Raw genomic sequence first — 19,366 nt, forward strand, 5'->3', positions numbered from 1 at the left:
GCCTCCTCATCCACACACGTGCGTGCAGCTCACACCATGGCCGCGACGTGCAGAATCTCGCGCACGCACTCCCCGGGCCGCTCCATGTTCACCCAGTGGCCCGCCCCCTCCAGCAGCACCGTCCCCGTGTAGCACCCCCGCTCCACGCTCTCTCCTTCCTCCATGGCCTCCAGCGCCCCTGGGTCCTGGTACGTGCCCCAGTCCTTGACCCCGGACACGTACCGCGTCGGCACGGCGATCCTGCCCGACGCCAGGGCGCGCAGCTCCGCCGTTGCGGCCGGGTTGCCCGTCAGGGAGGCGTACCAGCGCAGCGCGTCGGCGAAGGTTGTGCGTGACCACTCTGCCGTGTAGACGTCTAGGTCGCGCTCCGTGAGCCACTCCGGCGCGGGCGGCCAGTTCTTGGCCTTGTCCTTGTCCCTGTCCCTGTCCTTGCCCTCCTCGTCGTTGGTGGTGGCAGCGCCGGCCGCCTCCCTCTCCGCCGCCATGTCGAGCGCAACATTCTCCCGCATGGACACGCCCGCGCGCATAATGTAGTAATGCGGCATCACGGCGAGGCGCTCCGCCGTCCACGCCCCAAGCGGCCGCGGCTTCCCCCCGCCGCCGTCCCGGCACGCACCCGACTTGAGATGGAAGTAGCCGCGGAGGAACTCGCGCAGCGGCGGCCCGTCCCGCGGGTAGCTCCACTCGGCGGCCGCGCCGGGCGCCCCGTTGTACCACTTGTAGTGCTGTCGCGGCGGGTCCAGGGCCTGCAGCGAGGTGTGCACGTCCGGGTCGCGGAGGGTGTCGAAGCGGTTTGTCGGGGGGATGTCAGGAGCGGGCAGTGACGCGGACGCCGCTGTGCCAAAGGGGGCCTTGGGGGCGCCGCGGAAGGGATGCGCCATGAGGACGAGCGACTGGATGAGGTCGCGCCGCGCGAGGGCGCAGACGGCGGCGGCAAAGGCGCCGAGGTCGTGGCCGACGAGGGTGTGGACGGAGCGGTAGCCGAGGGCGTGGACGAGGGCGACGACGTCGCGCACCATGGCGAGGGGCGTGAAGCCGTCCGCCGAGAAAGAGCCATCGCGCGGCAGCTGCTGCTGTTGCGCGGCTGCAGCGCCATAAGAGCCGGACGAGCCTGAAGCGCCCGAAACAGCGCCGCCGCCGCTGTGGGTGCGCCCAAAGCCGCGCAGGTCAAATGCCACGGCGTAGTAGCCCGCGCGCGCGAGGCCCGGCATGACGAAGCGCCAGTCGTACGCGAGGTTGGGGAAGCCGTGGAGGAGGAGCACGAGGGGCGGGCGCGGGGCCGGCTCTGACTCTGATGCCGAGGATGAGGAGGACGCGGCGGGGATGGCTTCGAGGACGTGGTAGCGGAGGCCAAAGGGCCGGGTGTCGACGAAGCGCGACGTGATGCCCGCGGGGAGCGGCAGCGGCGGGAGGGCCGTCGGGTCGCCCTGTGTCGGTGGGGGGTTGGAATCGTCGTGGGCCATGATGATGGTGGATGCGTGTCGTCCGCGGTTGCACTGGTGATGATGATGGTGTAAGAGAGGCATGCGTTGACGACGAGGGGCACGACGCCGAGGGGCACCTCGTCATGTTCAATGCCCGCAAGCGGCATCTACGTCGGCAATCGTTGCTTATCCATTCATTCTGCCGGCCATTTCTCAAGCCCTCGTCATCAATTCACGTGGCACGCCATCGCCGCATCGGCAGTCCGGCCGACCCCTCGGGCTTGCTCCATGTTGGCGTCCCGGGAACGATGGAATGGGAGCCAGCGCTGCTGCATCGCAGGCAAACCCGTAGCAGTGGCGGCTCCTCTCGTCTCTCACCAAACCATGCAATAAACCAAGACAATGAAGCCGACAGACGACGGCCCAAGAGTTGCTTTGGCGCCAAGCTCACCCATGCCGTTGCCGAGGTCCTTGTGAGGCATACTGCTGAGAATCTACGTCGGGGGACCATCTCAGCAAGGTGTTGATGCAGAGAATGCGTGGTTCGTCAACATCTCACCACCTGGAGCAGTCCACAAGACGACTCGCTGCAAAGGGAGAAGTTCGCGAGTGAGCGTCGCATCGAGTGCCATTCGTATAATACAAGTATCTATGACCTGGGCAGCGTGCCGCCTTGCAGGCCTGTCATGCTTCTCTCACACCAAGTAAAGTTACAGTGCTGTGCATTGCCTGGCTACGCACGCACAAGTCATTCCCAAAAAGCCATCTAAAGCCATCTTCGCTCTATCCACACGCCCCTTGGCCTTCTTCCCTCTTGCTCCGCCGCCGGCCAGCAGCAGGCAGCAGCAGTGTCGTCGGTCTGGCCCCAGCCGTTGGTGCAGCTGCTAAAGATGCGACGCCCCTCAGCTTGACGGCCCTCTTCTGTGTCTTGGAAGGCGTCACATCCGCGTCGACTCCGCCGAGGCCAAGGCGGGGGAAGCCCTGTTCCGTGAATGTAGTGGACCTTGTTCGCTCAAGGTTGCCTGTCGGCCGGGCAGCAGTCATCGAGTCGAGAAAGATGATATGTGCAGACTAGGCGGCAGGCCGTGGGGATCGTGGTCCCGCGGCCGGGGTATCTTGCCACCTCGTCTGCCTGGCGCGCCCCTCTCGCCATCGCAAGCAGATGCCCGAGGCACCTACACAGGCCATGACGCGTCACAAAGTCCTGCGTCTGCCTCGAGTGGCCTGCTGCCAACCACCCTGAAAGAAACACGCCCCTGCGTGCTTCAGGTAAAGTCGTACACCATCAGGCTCTCGCGCCCGTCGCGCGCCTCCTTGAGCACCACCACCATCTCGTCGTCGAACCCCACCCAGTTCTTCTTGTCCTCGCCCGTGTTGGAGCCCCTGGAGCTCGGCCGCCGCTGGTCCCCTCCGGCCATGCTCCCTGATGCGTTATCGTGCTGCCTGGGTTTGACCTCTACGCTGCTGCCTCCGACCCGGCCCTCGAGTTCCCACACGCGGATCTCGTCCCCGCGCGTGCTCACGCTGACGGCCTTACCGCGCGGCGTGATTTCTGCGTCCGAGATGCCTGAGGTGTGCCCCCACAGCCGGATGCCTGGCGAGATGGACAGTGACGTGGCCGTCGACGTGCAGAGGTGTAGGACCAGCGTGTTGTCGGGGAGCGTGGCTAGAAGGTAGGGGTGACTATAACAGAGCCGGATGGGGCCGTCGTCGTCGCCTTGGTCGCGTGAGCCGAGGCCGTGCTTGGGTGACCGCGCCGCGGTCCGCGTGGGCGTCGACTCGGGAGAGGGTGTTGCCGACTTGCGCGTCTGTGTGGGTAAGGTATACGCCACGCGTGAAGAGACGACATCTGGCCGGGACGTCTCGGTCGGACGTATGTCGAGGTCCTGGACGCCAATGGCCCAGCCGCCGACGGCATCAAACGTGTATGCGATCGAGGCCACCACCGAAGTGGCCATTCTGCGTATCGACAGGGCGAGCGGGAGGCGCGTGCTGTGCGACTTGAGCGATGTGAGTTGGCGCGGCTGCGGGAGCAGGGCGTCGTCCGCACCCTTGCCCCGCGGAGCGGGCGGCTCGTCTTGCCGCGGCGGTGCTCCGACGTCATCCGGCTTTTCTGTCGAGCCTTGCTCACGATCGTCAAATGTGTAGAGGGTGATGAAGCCCAGCCTCGTCGCCGTCAACACATATGGGTGTCCGTACGCAACGGCCACGAGCTCGCCAAAGTAGCCCTTGGCCTGGCGGTGCACGAGCGTCAGCTTCCTGCGCTTCGCGTCGAACCGCCAGATGCCAAAGGTGCCGTCCTCGAAGCCCGCCGAAATGTCCAGCGTGCCCCGCGCGAGATGCTGATCGTCGACGGCTAGACAAGTCGGCGGAGACAGCACGCCGTCGGCAGAACGCAGGTGCCGCTGGGCAATGGCCTTGCGCGTCTTGAGGTCCCAAGCACGCAGACCCGACTCGGCGTCGGCAGTCACGGCCAGGCCGTCGACGACCTTGACGAGGGTCTGCCACTCGGGCGGGGGGCTGCGCTCGGCGGCGTGGACGGGCACCTCGTCGACGGCGCAGCGGCCGCGGGCCCAGTTGTGCCGCAGGCGGTATTGCTTCTTCCAGTCGACCGAGTCGGCAATGGCGGCGGCCGGGTCGTTGGCACCGGCGTCGGCGTCGACATCGCCAGGAGCGGTGAGGCCCCCGCGACGGCCCCATCCACCGTCGGCCCACAGGAACCTCTGGCCCGCGTAATGGAGCTTGCTGGAGCTCCGGGCGGCCGTTCGGAAGCCGGGGATGCGGTGGGCGCGCGGCAGGATGAAGCGGCGGTAGTAATGCGGCCGCCAGAGCTGCGAGTCGGCGGCGACGCGGTGGAAGCGGTGCGAGACGGGCGAGACGTCGAGGAGCGCCCGCTCGTCCATGAAGGAGAGAATGCGCAGCAGTAGCTCGTCGGAGAGCGTGGCGAAGAAGTCGCGCCGGGGTGGGGGGTGGTGGTGCCTCGTTCGGGCTGTCGGCGGGACCAGAGGCGAGCGGGAGCGACGGCGCTTCGCGTCGCGATGTTGGTCGCTGTCATCGTCGTCGTTGTCGTCACCGCCGTGTCGCCCTCGGGGGACGTCTGGGTCGGGCGAGCGGCGTCGCTTGGTGGCGACCATGGCGTCGGGGCCGCCGCGCACCCAGCGGCTGGGCGCTCGCGTGTTTGCCAGCTTGGATGCGGTGACTTGGGGTTTCGGAAACGCTGCGAGGGTTGCAGAGAGATAGAGGAAGACGGATGAGCGAGAAGGCGTGAGCGAAGCGAGGATGCGGCGGGAGGGAAGCACGGGGTTAAGGCTGGCGTTGGATGTTGGATGGAGGAGGCATGAATGCCGCCGTGCATGATTATGTGATGGAGAGACCTCCCAGGATCCATGGATGCCGCTGCCGGAGCTTGATCGTCCCGGCGCGCCCCCCGCCAAGGCCGCCCGTCTGGGCGTGGAGCGGAGTGGACGGGAGGCCCAGTTCAGGGCAGCAGCGGGTGGCGTAGTGAGGGGGGGGGGGTTCCAGTGGAGTGGCTGGCAGCTGGCGGGCGAGGCCTGGAGACCTGGAGCAGGTGCGCTAGCAGGGGCAGCTCAGGTCTGGCTGGCCGGTCTGTCCCAGAAGGGCGGGCACCCAAGTTACCTGCGACGTCGGCACCTCGCGCATGCATGGATGGCATCGCGCATCCACCTCATGCAACAAGCACAAGTACCTTCTGGGAAACCCTCTCGCCATTTGGGCATCTCGGCATGCCCCGTTTCGGCCAGCCCTGCCTGTCCGCCGGCACGGCACGCCTTATCAAACGCGAGGAGATGCTGCAGTCCTTGTCGCACATCCAGTGTCCACCGTCCAGCAACCGAAAGGGCATCATACCCACCCCCCATATCGACGTGTCTCGGCGCAGGCTCCGCTTCCAGGTTGCTTTTGAGGAGGGAGAGGGGCTCAGAGGGGCAGGGAGGGAGGGCCTGGGGCGCTGCAAGCTCCGCCGCGCTCAAGCGCCCCGGCTCTGCGAATTGCTTCTTCGCGACGCCGCCGCGCGCCGGCCCGCCCAGTAGGAATGCTCCAAGAGCCTGGCCCGCAGGCACAGGGAGAGACTTTTCATCAAGTTGTGGGCTGACTTTTACAAAGAAAGCGACCCTCCGAGACTGCGAGGCGTGTCCGAGAGACGCCTAAAAGGGCAGTTATCGGCTGCCTGGCGCCGCGGACGGAGCAACGCACGGGCAAGGGATTGACGATGGAGGATGTTGGTGATGATTATGATGCCATACCGTGCCATGCCGTGCCGGACCTGTACCCTACCGGACCGTGCCGCGCCATGCCCAAACCACACGTAGTAGTAACTTAGATGCCATGAGCCCATGCTCGGTTCAGCTGCCGTCCAACATCATACTTGTACGTCCCTACCGATGCCATGCCACGCCATGCTCTCCGGCCCGTCTCCGCGGCCTCCCTCCCTTGCGGGGCATCCATGGATCGCTTTCTCCAAGCGAGCTGCCGTGCTGCATCTTGCATAGGTACTGTACATGGGCCAAACTGTCCAAGACTCCATCCCCTCCTCAACAAAACACCTGTCACAAATCAACGCCCGAGAGCTGCGCCCTGCCCAATGCCGCCCCGTCTCGTACGGGCAGTACGCCCATCTCTAGTAGTCCGTACACACGCCGCCCCAAAGGCGAGTTACTCGTCACATTCCAACCCGCGCAAACAGCTCGTCGTACGCCTTTGCGATCCATCCGTCAGCTGGCCCGCCGCGCGCCACGACGCCCAACCCGCCGACCGCCCACAGGGCCGCCAGCGCGAGGGAGACGCCGTGCACGCCCAGCCACTTGCGCCGCCGCTGTCGCTTCGTCCGCCTGTCCACCGCGACGCTCTCCTTGCCGAGCCACCCGCGCGTCGACGGCGCCAACCCGAGCCACCGGGCCATGCCCCAGACCATGTGTCCGCAGCCGACGCCGATCATGCCCGCGTACGCGAGCCACGCCGCCGCCGGGTGCCGGGCGAACCCGTGCGCGACGTACGCGAGCCCGATGTTGGAGCTGTCGCCCTCCACCGCCAGCGGCAGGAGCCGGTTCACCACAACATGCGCGCCGTAAAACACCGCCATGGCGTAGCCCGACATGGAGATGTAGCTCAGCGGCGGCCACAGGCGCACCTGCGAGCCCGGGTAGCCGCGCAGCATCCTCCGCAGCCCGTACAGGCCCGGCGTGCCGCCTCCGTACCGCTTCATGTTCTGCCACCGCCGCAGCAGCCGGAGCGCCACGCCCGACCCGACGTGCGCCACCACCGGCAGTGCGACGAGCAGCGGCTCGGCGATGCTCGTCTGGTAGATTTCGCGCGTCATGAGGAGGTAGGTCTCGGAGCCGGCGACGGAGCGCGTCACGGCGGGGATGAGGGATACGTTTGCGAGGTGCAGCGACATGAATACGGACATGGCGTAGCTCGAGTACCGCTGGATGCGTGTCACTGTGTTGGCCGTCTCTCTTGTCAGCATTCGTCATCCCCTCGACGGGCTGGCCCCCTGGCGAGCTGGGCAGCCCCGGAGGAGAGGAGGAGGAGGAGGAGGAGGAGGAGGGCGAGACAGACGGTAAAAGATGGCGCCATGCCCGCCGCTACCGCTCAGACCCGGGGCGCCTGCGGTCGGCCCGGCCTTGTCAGCGCTCGCGCTGGCCCCTTCCCATGCCTCGAGCGGCTCCTCGTCGCTCAATGGCGCGGGCGGCGTCGACTCGGTCGGTGAGTCGATGGGCGACGGGTCGAGCTGCAGGAGTGAGACGAAGGTCTGCGCCGAGTCGCGGCGATCGTCGCGCCGCCCTGGCGCGTCCATCCTGTGGTGGCGTTGGCGTGCGTCCGCTCACGCAGAGGACAGGGAAGAGGTGGTGGACGGACGGTGGTGGGCGGGCAGCGAGGAGGTGAGGTGAGGTTGTCGCAAACGTGAGGGCGCGTTGGGCGGGAGTCTCGAATGCGGTGTGACGTCGGGCTGCGGCGGCGGGGATGGGGGCTCCCCTGGCGCATTGGATCAGTACCTACCACCTAGGTCCGGGTATTGTTGAGGCCTGGTGCCAGACGGCCCCAGTGATGTCGGGTGCCGAGGCCAGAACCTTGGAACCTTGGAAGCTTACGGTGGCGGCTGTCAGCGCACAATTCCCAGCGTCTCAGTGGGTGGTGCCTTTGTTGGGCAGGCCCACGGGTGAGGTACCGACTGGAGCCAGCGGGAGCCCGAGCCTCCAGTAAGACCCACCCACGTACGTGCCCTCAGCGTAGTCGGGACTGAGGCATCCATTGTTTTTGCCAGGCAGACCTACCTAGGTACTGTATCTTAGCTTCCAGGACGACATTCACAACCCTCCACCATCCCAAGCTCCGTATTACAGCTGTCCCGGCCCCCGCCAATTTCCACGACCAGCTTCCCGCAACCTTCACGCACTTGCACTCCGTCCATCACGCAACATCATAACCGTCACGATGCCTCCTGTAAGCTACCATCCCGTACGGCCCGTGAGCGAGAACCCAATGTTAACGCTGCGCAGCGCCACCAGACGCTCCCCCCTCCCCAGACGACGGCGGCCCGCGAGGCCCAAAAGTCGTTTTACTGCACCCTCTGCTCCAAGGGCTACTCGCGCATGAACGAATACGATGCCCACCTTAGCAGCTACGACCACAGCCACAAGCAGCGCCTCAAGGAGATGAAGCAGATGGTGCGCGACCCCAACGCCGGCGTCCGCGCCCGCAAGGCAGAGGCCAAGGCCGACGGCCTCGTCAGCATCAAGCTCGGCGACAAGGACAAGGACGCGGCCGTCAAGAAGCCCGGCTTTAAGCGCGGTGGCTTCAAGAGCGCCTTTGCGCCCAAGGAGGAGGAGAAGCCCGCCCCCGAAGTTCACATCGCTCGACCCGAGCCGCCCGTCGTGGCGCCCGTCGCCCGCGCCGCATTGATGGACGACAGTGACAGCGACAACGAAGGCTACACGTGCTACGACCCGCGACGGCCGACCAACTAAGTGGCTTGCTTCACCGTCACACAAGACGCAACCACAAGCAGGCGATTGTACGAAGAGACGAGCGGCGCACAGTGTCATGACGGGGGGTATTCTCATTCTCCCTATCTGCGTGGGCGCATCAACGACGTTACATACTACATGTTATTGGGGTGCTGCAATCCCCACCGGTACGACTCAATCTGCGACAGATCCTCCTCGAGCAGCCCCATCATGTTGCGGTTGCCCGAGAACCAGTCGGCAATCTGGGCCACCTGGCCGTTGACGGCCGGCGGGCCGCCGCCGTTATCCTGCGCCTGGGCCATGGCCTGGTCCTCGGACGGCATGAAGCCCAGCTGGCTGAGGTACATTTCAAACTCGTCGCCGATAGGCACCATGGTCTGGTCCTCCTGCTGCTGCGACTTGGCCTCGACGTATAGCGCCGCCACGTCGCACATGACCTGGCACAGGCGGTACAGCTTCTCGATGGTCTCGGACGAGTCGCGGGCTTCGTCGAGCGACGTGACAAACTCTTGGAGCAGCTTGAGGTCGTCGAGCGACGACGTCTCGATGATGTAGCAAAAGAGGACAAAGAAGGGCGCAAAGGGTGTCAAGAGCAGGTTCCTGGAGCTAGCATTAGCAAAGACATGTCCCGCGGGAGCCGTCTTATCCTCAGACGCACCAGTGGACGTAAATGGACCGGAAATAGCTGCCCAGGTTGGTCGACTGCGTGCACTGCTGGTGCACCTTCATGGCCTTGCGCGCGACATCGAGGCACTCGTCGCAAAAGCGGCTCACGGACCCTTCGGGCGCGGGGATGACGCGGTACACGAGGGTCAGCGTGACCTGGAACTGGACCTCATCGCCGCGCAAAAAGAGGTCGACGACGTCGGACGAGTTGACGGCGCGGAGGTAGTTGTACACTTGTTCGCGGCACTCTTCGGATTCGACTTCGAGCTTGCGGCAGTCCTTGGCCAGCGCCCGGGCGCGCTCGACCAGCTCGGCCTGCGTGCTCGCCAGCGCGGCGGGGCTGTACCTGCGGGGAGAGTCAGCTATCCGTGGTTCTTATCCTCAGTCAGTATCATCTGCTCACAGTTGCTCGTAGATGCGGCTCTGCAGGTGGCTAATCTTGACCCACAGCGTCGGGATCGTCGACGACTCAAAGTGGCCGAAGCCGTCAAACTCAAAGACGCGCGGAATGTCAATGTCGCACTCGTGGATGACGGGCGCGCGGCCAAGCCGCAGGCCGAGGCCCTTGTCGAGCGTGTAGACGTGCCAGAAGAGGATGCGCTTGAGCTTGGCCGTCGCCGGCGGGTCCTGCTTGAGCGTCTCGGAGCGGTGGTAGCCGGCCGTCTGGCAGAGCTGGGCGGCCATGCAGCTCAGGTGCCAGGCGACAGACGGCCGCGACACGTCGACGGCGTAGAGGGCCTGGCGTCGGTGATCAGCAACGAGTCTCTTACACGGCAGGAAGGATGGCGAAAGCGATCACGGCAAGGACGGCGGCACGCGAGACGTACCCCCAGCAGCAGAGCCTGCACATTCTCCACCTTGGACGACAGAAACAGCGGCGTGTTGGCGAGGCTCGTCTCGAGGTTGGCGCGGCACATTTGCATGTACGAGTGGTACTCGTCGCGCGCCACGGGTTCCGTCGCGAGCGAGTGCTGCTCCATAAAGAGGTTGTACAGCATGGCGTTGACAATGACAAACGTCGCATCGGAAAAGTCCTCGGTCGCAAAGTACACCATGCGGCAGAGGCTCGAAAAGTCGGACAGGCCCACGAGCGAGCACATGATGGTGAAGAGGGTCGGCGGCGCGGCTACATGTCGACGTCAGTACGGACGATTTCCAACAATCCGAAGAACGGAAGCCCCTACCTTTGGCGTGCTTGAGGAGGTTCACGACGGCGGCCATGGGCGGCATCGGCAGCTTGGAGATGCCGCCGGGGGGCACGGGCTTCTGCAGGGGAAAGCGCGGGCCGTGGCTGATGGAGCGGCGCTTCTGCATCTCGACGAGCTGGCTCAGGTTGGCCAGGGCCGCCTCCATCTTGGGGTTGACCTCGCGCAGCGACGTGCGCTTGACGGCGCGCTCGAGGAACTCGGAGGCAAAGGCCGTGTGCGCCGTCAGGCCGCTGTCGCCGCCAAACGCAGACTCCTCCTCGCTGCTCTCATAGTCGGCCGCGCTGGTGGACGCGCCGGTGGGGGCGCTGCTGCTGCCGGTGCCGGGCGTGTTGACAAAGGTGTTGCCGCTGAGGCTGACGCTGCCGGAGCGGGCATGGTCGACGACGAGGGCCGACGACGGCGCGGCGGGCGAGGCGAGCGCCTTGAGCAGCGTCTCGATGTTGCCGAGGCGGGACTCGATCTGGTCTATCTTGCGCTCACCGGGGGGGTGTCAGCATGAGAAGGAGACGACGTCTGCCTTGCCGGGGGGGCGTGCGTGCGTTGGCATGGTCGACGACGGCGACTACGACGACGGCGCGAGCGCAGGAATCGACAGGGCAAGGGCAGGGCATGGGAGACGGGAGTGTTGCGGTGTAAGGCTGCATCCGGCGATGGCATGAGGGAATTGACGACGGGAGGCAGCCCAGCGGAACATGTCCGTGGGTTACACCGTCGAGTACCAGCAGAATACCCAGGGAAGCGCGGTGACGGGGAGCAAGAGCAAGGTCAAGGACATGTCGGGAGGGTGATGTGGTGGTGAGTGGTTAGACACGGCAAAGGGGGCTTGGGCAGGATCGGTGTGAGGTGTTTATGAGCGATTATGACGGAGGGGGGAGGGGGTGTGCGTCTAAGGTGTCCGTGAGCGCGTATAAAAGATGCCAGGCTTGGAGTGGCACGGCGTCGTGCTGGAACGAGCGAGGGATATATGAGCAGGAGCAGGCATGTGAATGAGACGGCGTAATTGCCTCAGCGGGACAATATATAGCAGCCACTCGCCCCCCTTTGCCTCTCCCTCGAAGATGGTCGCAGCAAATGAAGAAGAAAAAGAGAAGGGTACAAAGGAGAAGAGTCGAGACCTACTATTGTGAGGAGATGAGGACGCGTTGGCGCGGCTCCTTGGGTCGCTGGCCGGCGCCGGTAGACGTGCAGGACCGCTTGGCGGTGCGGCAGTTGGAACACGGCCAGTCCTTGTCACAGCGGATCTGATTAAAAAGAGACGGTGACAGGTAAGTAAATGAGCGGCTCTTTCTTTCTTTCGTTGTCTACGGACTCGGCGCCGGTTTCACGGCGGAGAGGCGACGGTTGTGAATAAGTGGGTGGGGAGGTGGTGAAGCGGCCAACGGACAGACAGACAGACAGGGGCGGGCAGTCAGAAAAGCCAAGACGCGTTAAGCGTGCAGGGCCAAGACTACACAGAGGCAAAAGATGACGGGTAGGTAGGTTGGGGTTGTGTGATGGGATGGAGATGTAGATTGAGGTGAGATGCGACGGCAGGGGATCGTGTAAGTGGTGGGATGGCACACGACGACGTGAGATGAGATGGGAAGAGATCAGATGAGACGAGGGTTCAACGTACCTTGCGGAGACGACATTGGTCACACTGAAAAGCGGTCGCAACAAAGGCGCAGGGTTAGCAACCGGCGTCTCACGACGAAGCAACCCAAAAGCAGAGTGTAGGGCGTTCGATGATGTGTATGGCGTATGCGCAGACCGAGGGGGGGGGGGCGTGGTGACAGCCGCTGCCACGCGAGCGACCGTCCGTGCAGGGGGCGGGCCGATGTGACGATGGCCTCACTCACACGCCGAGCACGGTCGATGCGCCACGCCCACCGACACGACCAAACGTGTCACCGCGGTGTACGGTAGCACACACCGAAAAGGGCCAACGCAAGGGGAACGGGGATGGGGATCCGGGACAAGGGGGCGGGGGGGCACACGTACAGCTCTGCGACCAGACCCGTCGTCGGCGGCCGCGGAGGCGAGACTGAGGGAGCCGCCCTGGGGGCCGCTCTGCATGGTCTCTTTTTCTTTATATATAGATTTATATATATATAAGACGGGGAGGGGAGAGGGGGGCGAGGCAGGTTGGTCGCTTTCTTCCTTGGCGAGAAGGGGCGGGCGTGCGTGCGTGCTGGGGGAGGGACGGTGGTTAGTAGCGCACGGTTGGTGAGCGCGAGTGGCTATTGCTGATGATGATGCTTGGGTTGACGAGCCGCTTGCGATGGTTGGTCTGCGCTGCCTTGTCCATCAATCGATGCGGCGGCTGCTGGGCGGAGGGCGGTGGTGGTGCAGGGCTTGGCTCTCCCATCAAGGCTGCTGCTGGTGTTGCTGCTGCTGGTGTTGCTGCTGCTGTTGGTGGTGATTTCGGATGCTGCGGGCCTGCTGTCGTGCCTTGTTCTCGGCGGCGGCCCGGTCGTGCCTTGGCAGGGACTGGCTTGTGGCTCTCGGTGAGTGAGAGGGTGTCTGGCGATGGGGTACAGCGGCTCTCTCTCTGTGTGTGTGTGAGTTGAGTTTGAGTTGTGCTCGGCCAGTTCAGTCTCGGGCGTGTGTGTATTGGGCTGTGATCCTTTGTCTGGGTGCGTAGTGTGTCTGGTGTCTGGTGTGGTTGCGCCGCAGCGGTCGCAAATGGCAGAAACGGTAGCTACCGGCACCTATTCCAGAAGGGCAGGAAGGCCACGGAAGGGGGGGGTTAGGGAAGGGGGGGGCGTGCGGTAGTAGCGGGTAGCAGCCAGAAGCCAAGCGCTGGCTGTTGAGTATTACCCGACCGTTTGTGCAAAGGAATGCCGGAGTGTGTGTCTGTCTGTCTGTCTGTCTGTCTGCTGAGTGCGGTTCGGTCGGTCGGTTTCGGTGAATCACCAGTCAGAAACCTACGCGGCGGCGGTGGCAGCAGGGGGAGGATCAACGGTCGCGGGGAACGTTTGAACGAAGACTGCAGGCAAGGGGGCGGATGGCCCGTCCGCCATATACGGCCCAGCCGGGGGCCGCGGGGCCCGCGGGGCCCGAGCCACTGGTCTGGGTCGACGAGCTGGTGCGCGGGAGGGATGGTGGCGTCCCCGGTTTTCGCTCGTTGGGCCTGCGTTGTGTGTGCGTGTGTGTGTGGGCGGCTTCGAGGCCTGGCCTGGCCTGGTCTGTCCTGCCCGGTGACGATTGTGGAGTTTCTCCCGCGTGGCCCTTTTTTTGTCGATTCTGTCGAGTGATGGGGCTTGGAGGGAAGGAGACTCAGTCATCATCAGCACGACAATCACCCGGGTTCCGAGGGTTGTGCGTTATCGTGGCAAGGGCTTTGCAAGAGGGCAGACCCTTCAACTAACGTTGACGCCAGTGTCTCTCTACACTCAACTGCTGGGGTGGAGGTCTCTCTGTCCCGGAGCCCTCCGTTCCACCCGAGGGCCCCCCGCGGCCGGTGAGGTGAGACATGGCTCGGACTCGGCTCCGGAGGAACAGCAGGCGGTAACCTGACGGACAACCTGACGGGCAACGCCATCAAGAGAATCAAAATGTGGGCGGACGCCAAGTCCACTTTTCCGCCCGCCAGATGTCCATCTCCGCATGTCTACTGACTCTACTCACTGGGTCTAATAACGCGTTATCATCATGTTCGTGTTTCGTACTCGACAGTGGACTTTCGAGTACCAAGGTTTCCCGGGCGGAGCCAGCTCGGCGCCTCCACGACCTCCCCGCTGGCAGCACCAAGACGCCAACTCATCAGTACTCCGTACGGATGCTCGAGTTGAGCCGTGCCTGATAAGCTCCACGTCCGTATTTCCGCTCCGCCATGACGGGGGAGGGGAGGGCATACGCACAGTAAAAGTAATCCATCCAGCCAGCCAAGAGATGTGATTCACGCCGCGAGTTGCTGCTGCGCTTTGCCTTTTTGTACTAGTACTGTAGTCTTTCGCGTCAAACTTGGGTCCAAGCAAAGCCTCGCTCAGCCGGACTGTCCGCCAAGCCGAGTGTCGATTCGCGCCGGGCCATACATGCAGGGGCGGGCCCCGCCCGGAGCGGACATTGAGCGGACATTCGGACCCCCGAAAAGCTTCATCCATGACGGTAACGACTAACGAGCAGCCGGTACAGGCAGGCATGTGGTCGGTTGCTGGCTACGTGCTAACGTACGTAGCTGTTCCTTCGGCTGGCTCCCGCCCATGTACCCCATGCTGCTGCTGCTGCTGCTGCTGCGCATCTCTTCTCCGGGGGGCAAGGTTTTCCGTTGGGCTTGCTTGCCGTTCCTCCTTCGGGGCATTTATCGTCTTGTCTGACCTACTTGTGCATCTTGGCAAAGGGGTGCATTCGTCATCTTGCTTTGTTAATCCATCGCGCCTCCTGCAGGACGCTCGCGTGTCTTGCGTCGTAGGGCTGCCGTACCCGTGGCGGCTCTCCGCATCTTCCTTCCTCCTCTCCCCCATACTCTTATTTAAGCATATCTTGACACAGTCCCGCCTCTTGTTCCAACAGCGGACAACTCTCTCTCTCCCCCGGCGCCTCACGGTTCAGGAACCCTTGCCGCACAGTGGGCATCAACACACGTTGCTGCACCGCAAATGAAAGGCGACGACGGCACCACCAGGCGACAGCACCACCCCCGGCCAGCCCTCACCAGCATTCGATGATGGCCGCGCCGACGAGCACCACTGCCGTTGACGAGGCAGTCGCCATCAAGGTGGCTGAGGATAGCCTCGCCTCTGGCGGCGGAGAGAAGAAGGCGGCCCCCACCAACACCAGCAGCGGCAATGATGATGAGAGCCCAGGCTCGGCGCCGTTGCGGGAGGAGCGCAAGGGCGACGACTCGAGCTTCAAGTACTTCATGGTCAGTAGCAACAACGCGTTGTAGTTCCGAGACACTTCAGCCGTGGGACACGTCGACTAAATAAGAGATTGGCGGACAGCGCGTCTTCACGTACAACGACGGCAAGGGCTGGTTCATGAACGGCGTGGCCCTCGTGTGCATGATTGCCGCGGGTACGGTCCTGCCACTCATGGACATTGTCTTTGGCAAGTTTATCAACGTCTTCAACGACTTTGTCACGGGCGAGTTGACGGCGGATGGGTACATGGACGAGGTGGGCAAGTATACGTATGTCTTCCTCCCCTCAGCCTCTCTACCAATGCTTTGCACGGTCTCTGTTTTTCGTCTGCTCTTCGCCTTCCCCACTCTGGGAAGAGAAGGGGTAGAGAGACAGATGGGAGGATCTCTGCTGACGCTCGGCAGCCTCTACTTTGTCTACCTCTTCATCGCCAAGTTTGCTCTCACCTACGCGTGGACCGTCCTCGTCAACATCACCGCCATCCGCACCACCAAGAAGCTGCGCGTCGACTTCGTGCGGCAGACGCTGCGGCAGGAGATATCCTTCTTCGACGCGCCCTCGTCCTCCGTGTCCGGGCAGATCACCACCAACGGCAACCTCGTCAACAACGGCATCTCGGAGAAGCTCGGCCTCACCATCCAGGCCGTCGCCAGCTTCGTCACCGCCTTTGTCGTCGCCTTTGCCGTCCAGTGGAAGCTCACGCTTATCCTGCTCGCCATTGTGCCCCTCAATCTCATTGTCACCATCTGGTGCGTCGTCGAGGATACCGTCCTCGAGTACCGCATGTTTGACATTTACTCGGAGAGCGGCTCCCTCGCCGAGGAGGCCTTTTCCACGATTCGCACCGCGCACGCGTTTTGGGCGTTCCCCAAGCTCGTGGAACGCTTCGGCACCATCCTTGAGCGCGCGAGAAGAGTCGGCAAGCGCAAGAGCCTCATCTACGCCATCCTCTTCCCCGTCGAGTTCTTCTGCGTCATTGCCGGCTACGCACTCGCCTTTTGGCAGGGCATCCGCATGTACTCGACGGGCGAGATCCAGCAGCCCGGCACCGTCGTCACCGTCATCTTTGCCGTGCTCGTCGCCGCGCAGGCGCTCACGCAGATTGCGCCCCAGACCATTGCCATCTCCAAGGCCACCGCCGCCGCGCAGGACCTGTTTGCCATCATTGACCGCAAGTCGGCCATCGACTCGCTCTCGGCCGAGGGGACGCGCATCGCCGACTTCACGGGCGACATCAAGCTCCGCGGCGTCAAGTTCTCGTACCCGTCGCGCCCCGGCGTGCCCGTGCTGCACGGCCTCGACCTCGACATCCCGTCGGACAAGACGACGGCGCTCGTGGGCGCAAGCGGCTCGGGCAAGAGCACCATCTTTGGCATGCTGGAGCGCTGGTACGCCATCTCGGCCGGGACCATTACGCTCGACGGGCACCGCCTCGAGGACTTGAACCTCCAATGGCTGCGGACCAACATTCGACTCGTGCAGCAGGAGCCTACGCTTTTTAGCGGTACCATTTACCAAAATGTCGTCGACGGGCTAACGGGCACAGACATGGTCGACTTGCCCGACGACGAGAAGAGGCGTCTTGTCCGTGAGGCCTGCCAGGCTGCGTACGCCCACGACTTTATCGAGGATCTTCCCAAGGTGCGTTTCTCGACGACGAGCTACATGTCCCGTAGGTCAACTGCTGACGAGCCCAGGGCTACGAGACGTACATTGGCGAGCGCGGCGCTTCTCTCTCTGGTGGGCAGAAGCAACGCATCGTCATCGCCCGTAGCATCATCTCGAACCCGAAGGTTCTGCTCCTCGACGAGGCCACCTCGGCGCTCGACCCCAACGCCGAAAAGATTGTGCAAGCGGCCCTCAACAACGTCGCCAAGGGTCGCACGATGGTCGTCATTGCGCACCGCCTCAGCACCATCCGCGACGCCGACAACATCGTCGTCATGTCCAAAGGCGAGACGGTCGAGTCCGGCACCCACGCGGAGCTCATCGCCCTCGGCGGCGCATACGCCCGGCTCGTCCAGGCCCAGGACCTGGGCAAGGGCGGCGGCGGCGGCGGCGCGGCCGAGGACGGCGACGAGGAGAGCGAGGAGGAACGGGGAGGAAAGCCGCCCGTGGACTTGGACGTGGCGCTCACGCGGGCTTCCACGACGGGTACTATCCCTGGTGCCGACGGCAAGGAAGACGACGAACAGTACGGTCTGCTCCACGGACTGTTTCTGATCCTCAAGGAGCAGCGGTCCCTGTGGTGGCCCATGGCGGTGACGATGCTGTGCTGCCTCGTCGGCGGCGGCACGTACCCGGCGCTGGCGGTGCTCTTTTCCAAGACGATGCGCGCGTTTGAGACGATTGACGTCAGCAAGGGCAACTTTTTCTCGCTCATGTTCTTTGTCGTTGCGCTGGCCAACTTTGTGGCGTACTTCATCGCAGGATGGCTGGCCAACATTCTCGCACAGGTGAGCGAGCCCCTGAGCCCTATACCCCCCCCCCCCCCCCCCCCCTTTTTTTTTTTGGCGCCATTGGAGGTGAAGAGAGCCCGGCTGACGTTAGAGGCAGACGGTCATGAAGTTTTACCGCGGCGAGATATTCGACAACACGCTGCGTCAGGACATGGCCTTCTTCGACGACCCGGACAACTCGACGGGGGCGCTCGTGTCGCGGCTGGCGTCGGAGCCGACGTCGCTGCAGGAGCTGCTGTCGATGAACGTGGCGCTGCTCGTCATCAACGTCGTCAACCTCGTGTCGTCGTCGGTGCTGGCCATCGCCGTCGGGTGGAAGCTCGGCCTCGTGCTGGCGTTTGGGGCGCTTCCCGTGCTCGTGGGCGCGGGCTACGTGCGGATCCGGCTCGAGTTCAAGTTCGAGGACGACACGGCCGGGCGGTTCGCGCAGAGCAGCGGCGTGGCGGCCGAGGCCGTCATGGGGATCCGGACCGTGTCGTCGCTGGCGCTCGAGCGCGCCGTCGTGGAGCGCTACGAGGAGCGGCTGAGGGGCATCGCGGGCGCCGCCATCGGCAGCCTCGGCTGGAAGATGCTCTTCTACGCCCTCAGCCAGTCCGTGTCGTTCCTCGCCATGGCGCTGGGCTTCTGGTACGGCGGCAAGCTCGTGTCCACGGGCGAGTACTCGACGGACCAGTTCTACACCGTCTTCATCGCCGTCGTCTTCTCGGGCGAGTCGGCCGCCATGCTGTTCCAGTACACGACGAGCATCACCAAGGCCCGCGGCGCCATCAACTACATCTTTCGGCTGCGCCGCCAGCGGCTGCTGTTTGACGCGCCGTTTGACGACGAGGCGAGCTGCGGCGGCGGCGGCAGCAGCAGCAGCGGCGGGAGCAGCAGCCATCACGACACAGACGAAAAGGAGACGGCCGCGGCAACGACCCCCACCGCCAGGGGCACCGAGGTCGTCTGCGATTCCGTCGAGTTTTCGTACCCGCTGCGGCCCAAGATCAAGGTCCTCCGGGGCATCGACGCCACCATCCGGTCGGGCAGGATGGTGGCCTTTGTCGGCGCGTCCGGCTGCGGCAAGTCGACCATGATCGCCCTGCTGCAGCGCTTCTACGACCCGTCGTCGGGCGAGCTGCGCGCCAACGGCGACGACATCAAGACGCTCGACCGGTGCCGCTACCGGCGCGACGTGGCCCTCGTGCAGCAGGAGCCCGTGCTGTACCAGGGCTCGATCCGCGAAAACGTCTCGCTGGGCCTCGAGCGCGGCGAGCCGTCGTCGGCCGAGGTCGAGGCCGCGTGCCGCGCCGCCAACGTCTGGGACTTTGTCGCGTCGCTGCCGCAGGGGCTCGACACGCCGTGCGGCAACCAGGGCCTCTCGCTGTCGGGCGGCCAGCGGCAGCGCATCGCCATTGCGCGCGCCCTGATCCGCAAGCCTAGGATGCTGCTGCTCGACGAGGCCACGTCGGCGCTCGACACCGAGTCCGAAAAGGTCGTCAAGGAGGCCCTCGACCGCGCGTCCGCCGGTCGCACGACCATTGCCGTGGCGCATCGCCTGAGCACCGTGCGCGACGCCGACATGATTGTCGTGTTTGCCAAGGGTCGGATCATGGAGCGCGGGACGCACGACGAGCTGCTCGACACTCGGGGGCTGTATTACGAGATGGTGCTGGGGCAGTCGCTCGACCGCGAGGCTGCGTGAGCGTGTTGATGGCTCGCGGTGGCTGTCTCGTCGAAAGAAAAGGCGAGAGTGCAGGGAGGAAGGGGCGAATAATAAAGGATAGACGTCGTTGGTCA

General features: G+C 64.3%; 6 protein-coding genes across 6 annotated transcripts; 2 read left to right on the plus strand and 4 right to left on the minus strand.

The window, feature by feature from the left end:
• Positions 1-29: 29 nt before the first annotated feature.
• PLICBS_006471 (uncharacterized protein) lies at positions 30-1,463 on the minus strand (the record flags this gene model as incomplete). Its single annotated transcript, XM_018327448.2, has 1 exon — positions 30-1,463. The coding sequence occupies one exon, from the start codon at positions 1,461-1,463 to the stop codon at positions 30-32; it is 1,434 nt and encodes a 477-aa protein (XP_018173876.2).
• Positions 1,464-2,689: 1,226 nt separating this feature from the next.
• PLICBS_006472 (uncharacterized protein) lies at positions 2,690-4,558 on the minus strand (the record flags this gene model as incomplete). The annotated part of the gene is made up of 1 exon (XM_018327447.2): positions 2,690-4,558. One exon carries the CDS (start codon positions 4,556-4,558, stop codon positions 2,690-2,692), a length of 1,869 nt encoding a protein of 622 aa, XP_018173875.2.
• A 1,544-nt stretch (positions 4,559-6,102) lies between these two features.
• Positions 6,103-7,239, minus strand: PLICBS_006473 (uncharacterized protein; the record flags this gene model as incomplete). The annotated part of the gene is made up of 2 exons (XM_065600945.1): positions 6,103-6,881; positions 7,002-7,239. The coding sequence occupies 2 exons, from the start codon at positions 7,237-7,239 to the stop codon at positions 6,103-6,105; spliced, it is 1,017 nt and encodes a 338-aa protein (XP_065457017.1).
• A 638-nt stretch (positions 7,240-7,877) lies between these two features.
• Positions 7,878-8,410, plus strand: PLICBS_006474 (uncharacterized protein; the record flags this gene model as incomplete). The annotated part of the gene is made up of 2 exons (XM_018327446.1): positions 7,878-7,886; positions 7,943-8,410. 2 exons carry the CDS (start codon positions 7,878-7,880, stop codon positions 8,408-8,410), a joined length of 477 nt encoding a protein of 158 aa, XP_018173874.1.
• Positions 8,411-8,544: 134 nt separating this feature from the next.
• On the minus strand, positions 8,545-10,978 carry PLICBS_006475 (uncharacterized protein; the record flags this gene model as incomplete). Its single annotated transcript, XM_065600946.1, has 6 exons — positions 8,545-9,010; positions 9,069-9,422; positions 9,480-9,814; positions 9,904-10,202; positions 10,261-10,749; positions 10,957-10,978. The coding sequence occupies 6 exons, from the start codon at positions 10,976-10,978 to the stop codon at positions 8,545-8,547; spliced, it is 1,965 nt and encodes a 654-aa protein (XP_065457018.1).
• A 3,954-nt stretch (positions 10,979-14,932) lies between these two features.
• PLICBS_006476 (uncharacterized protein) lies at positions 14,933-19,271 on the plus strand (the record flags this gene model as incomplete). Its single annotated transcript, XM_018327443.2, has 5 exons — positions 14,933-15,130; positions 15,210-15,397; positions 15,533-16,769; positions 16,826-17,584; positions 17,685-19,271. 5 exons carry the CDS (start codon positions 14,933-14,935, stop codon positions 19,269-19,271), a joined length of 3,969 nt encoding a protein of 1,322 aa, XP_018173871.2.
• Positions 19,272-19,366: the final 95 nt, after the last annotated feature.

The sequence above is a fragment of the Purpureocillium lilacinum genome (assembly GCF_023168085.1).
Source record: "Purpureocillium lilacinum CBS 284.36 DNA, scaffold_4, whole genome shotgun sequence".
NCBI classification, from domain to species: Eukaryota; Fungi; Ascomycota; class Sordariomycetes; order Hypocreales; family Ophiocordycipitaceae; genus Purpureocillium; species Purpureocillium lilacinum.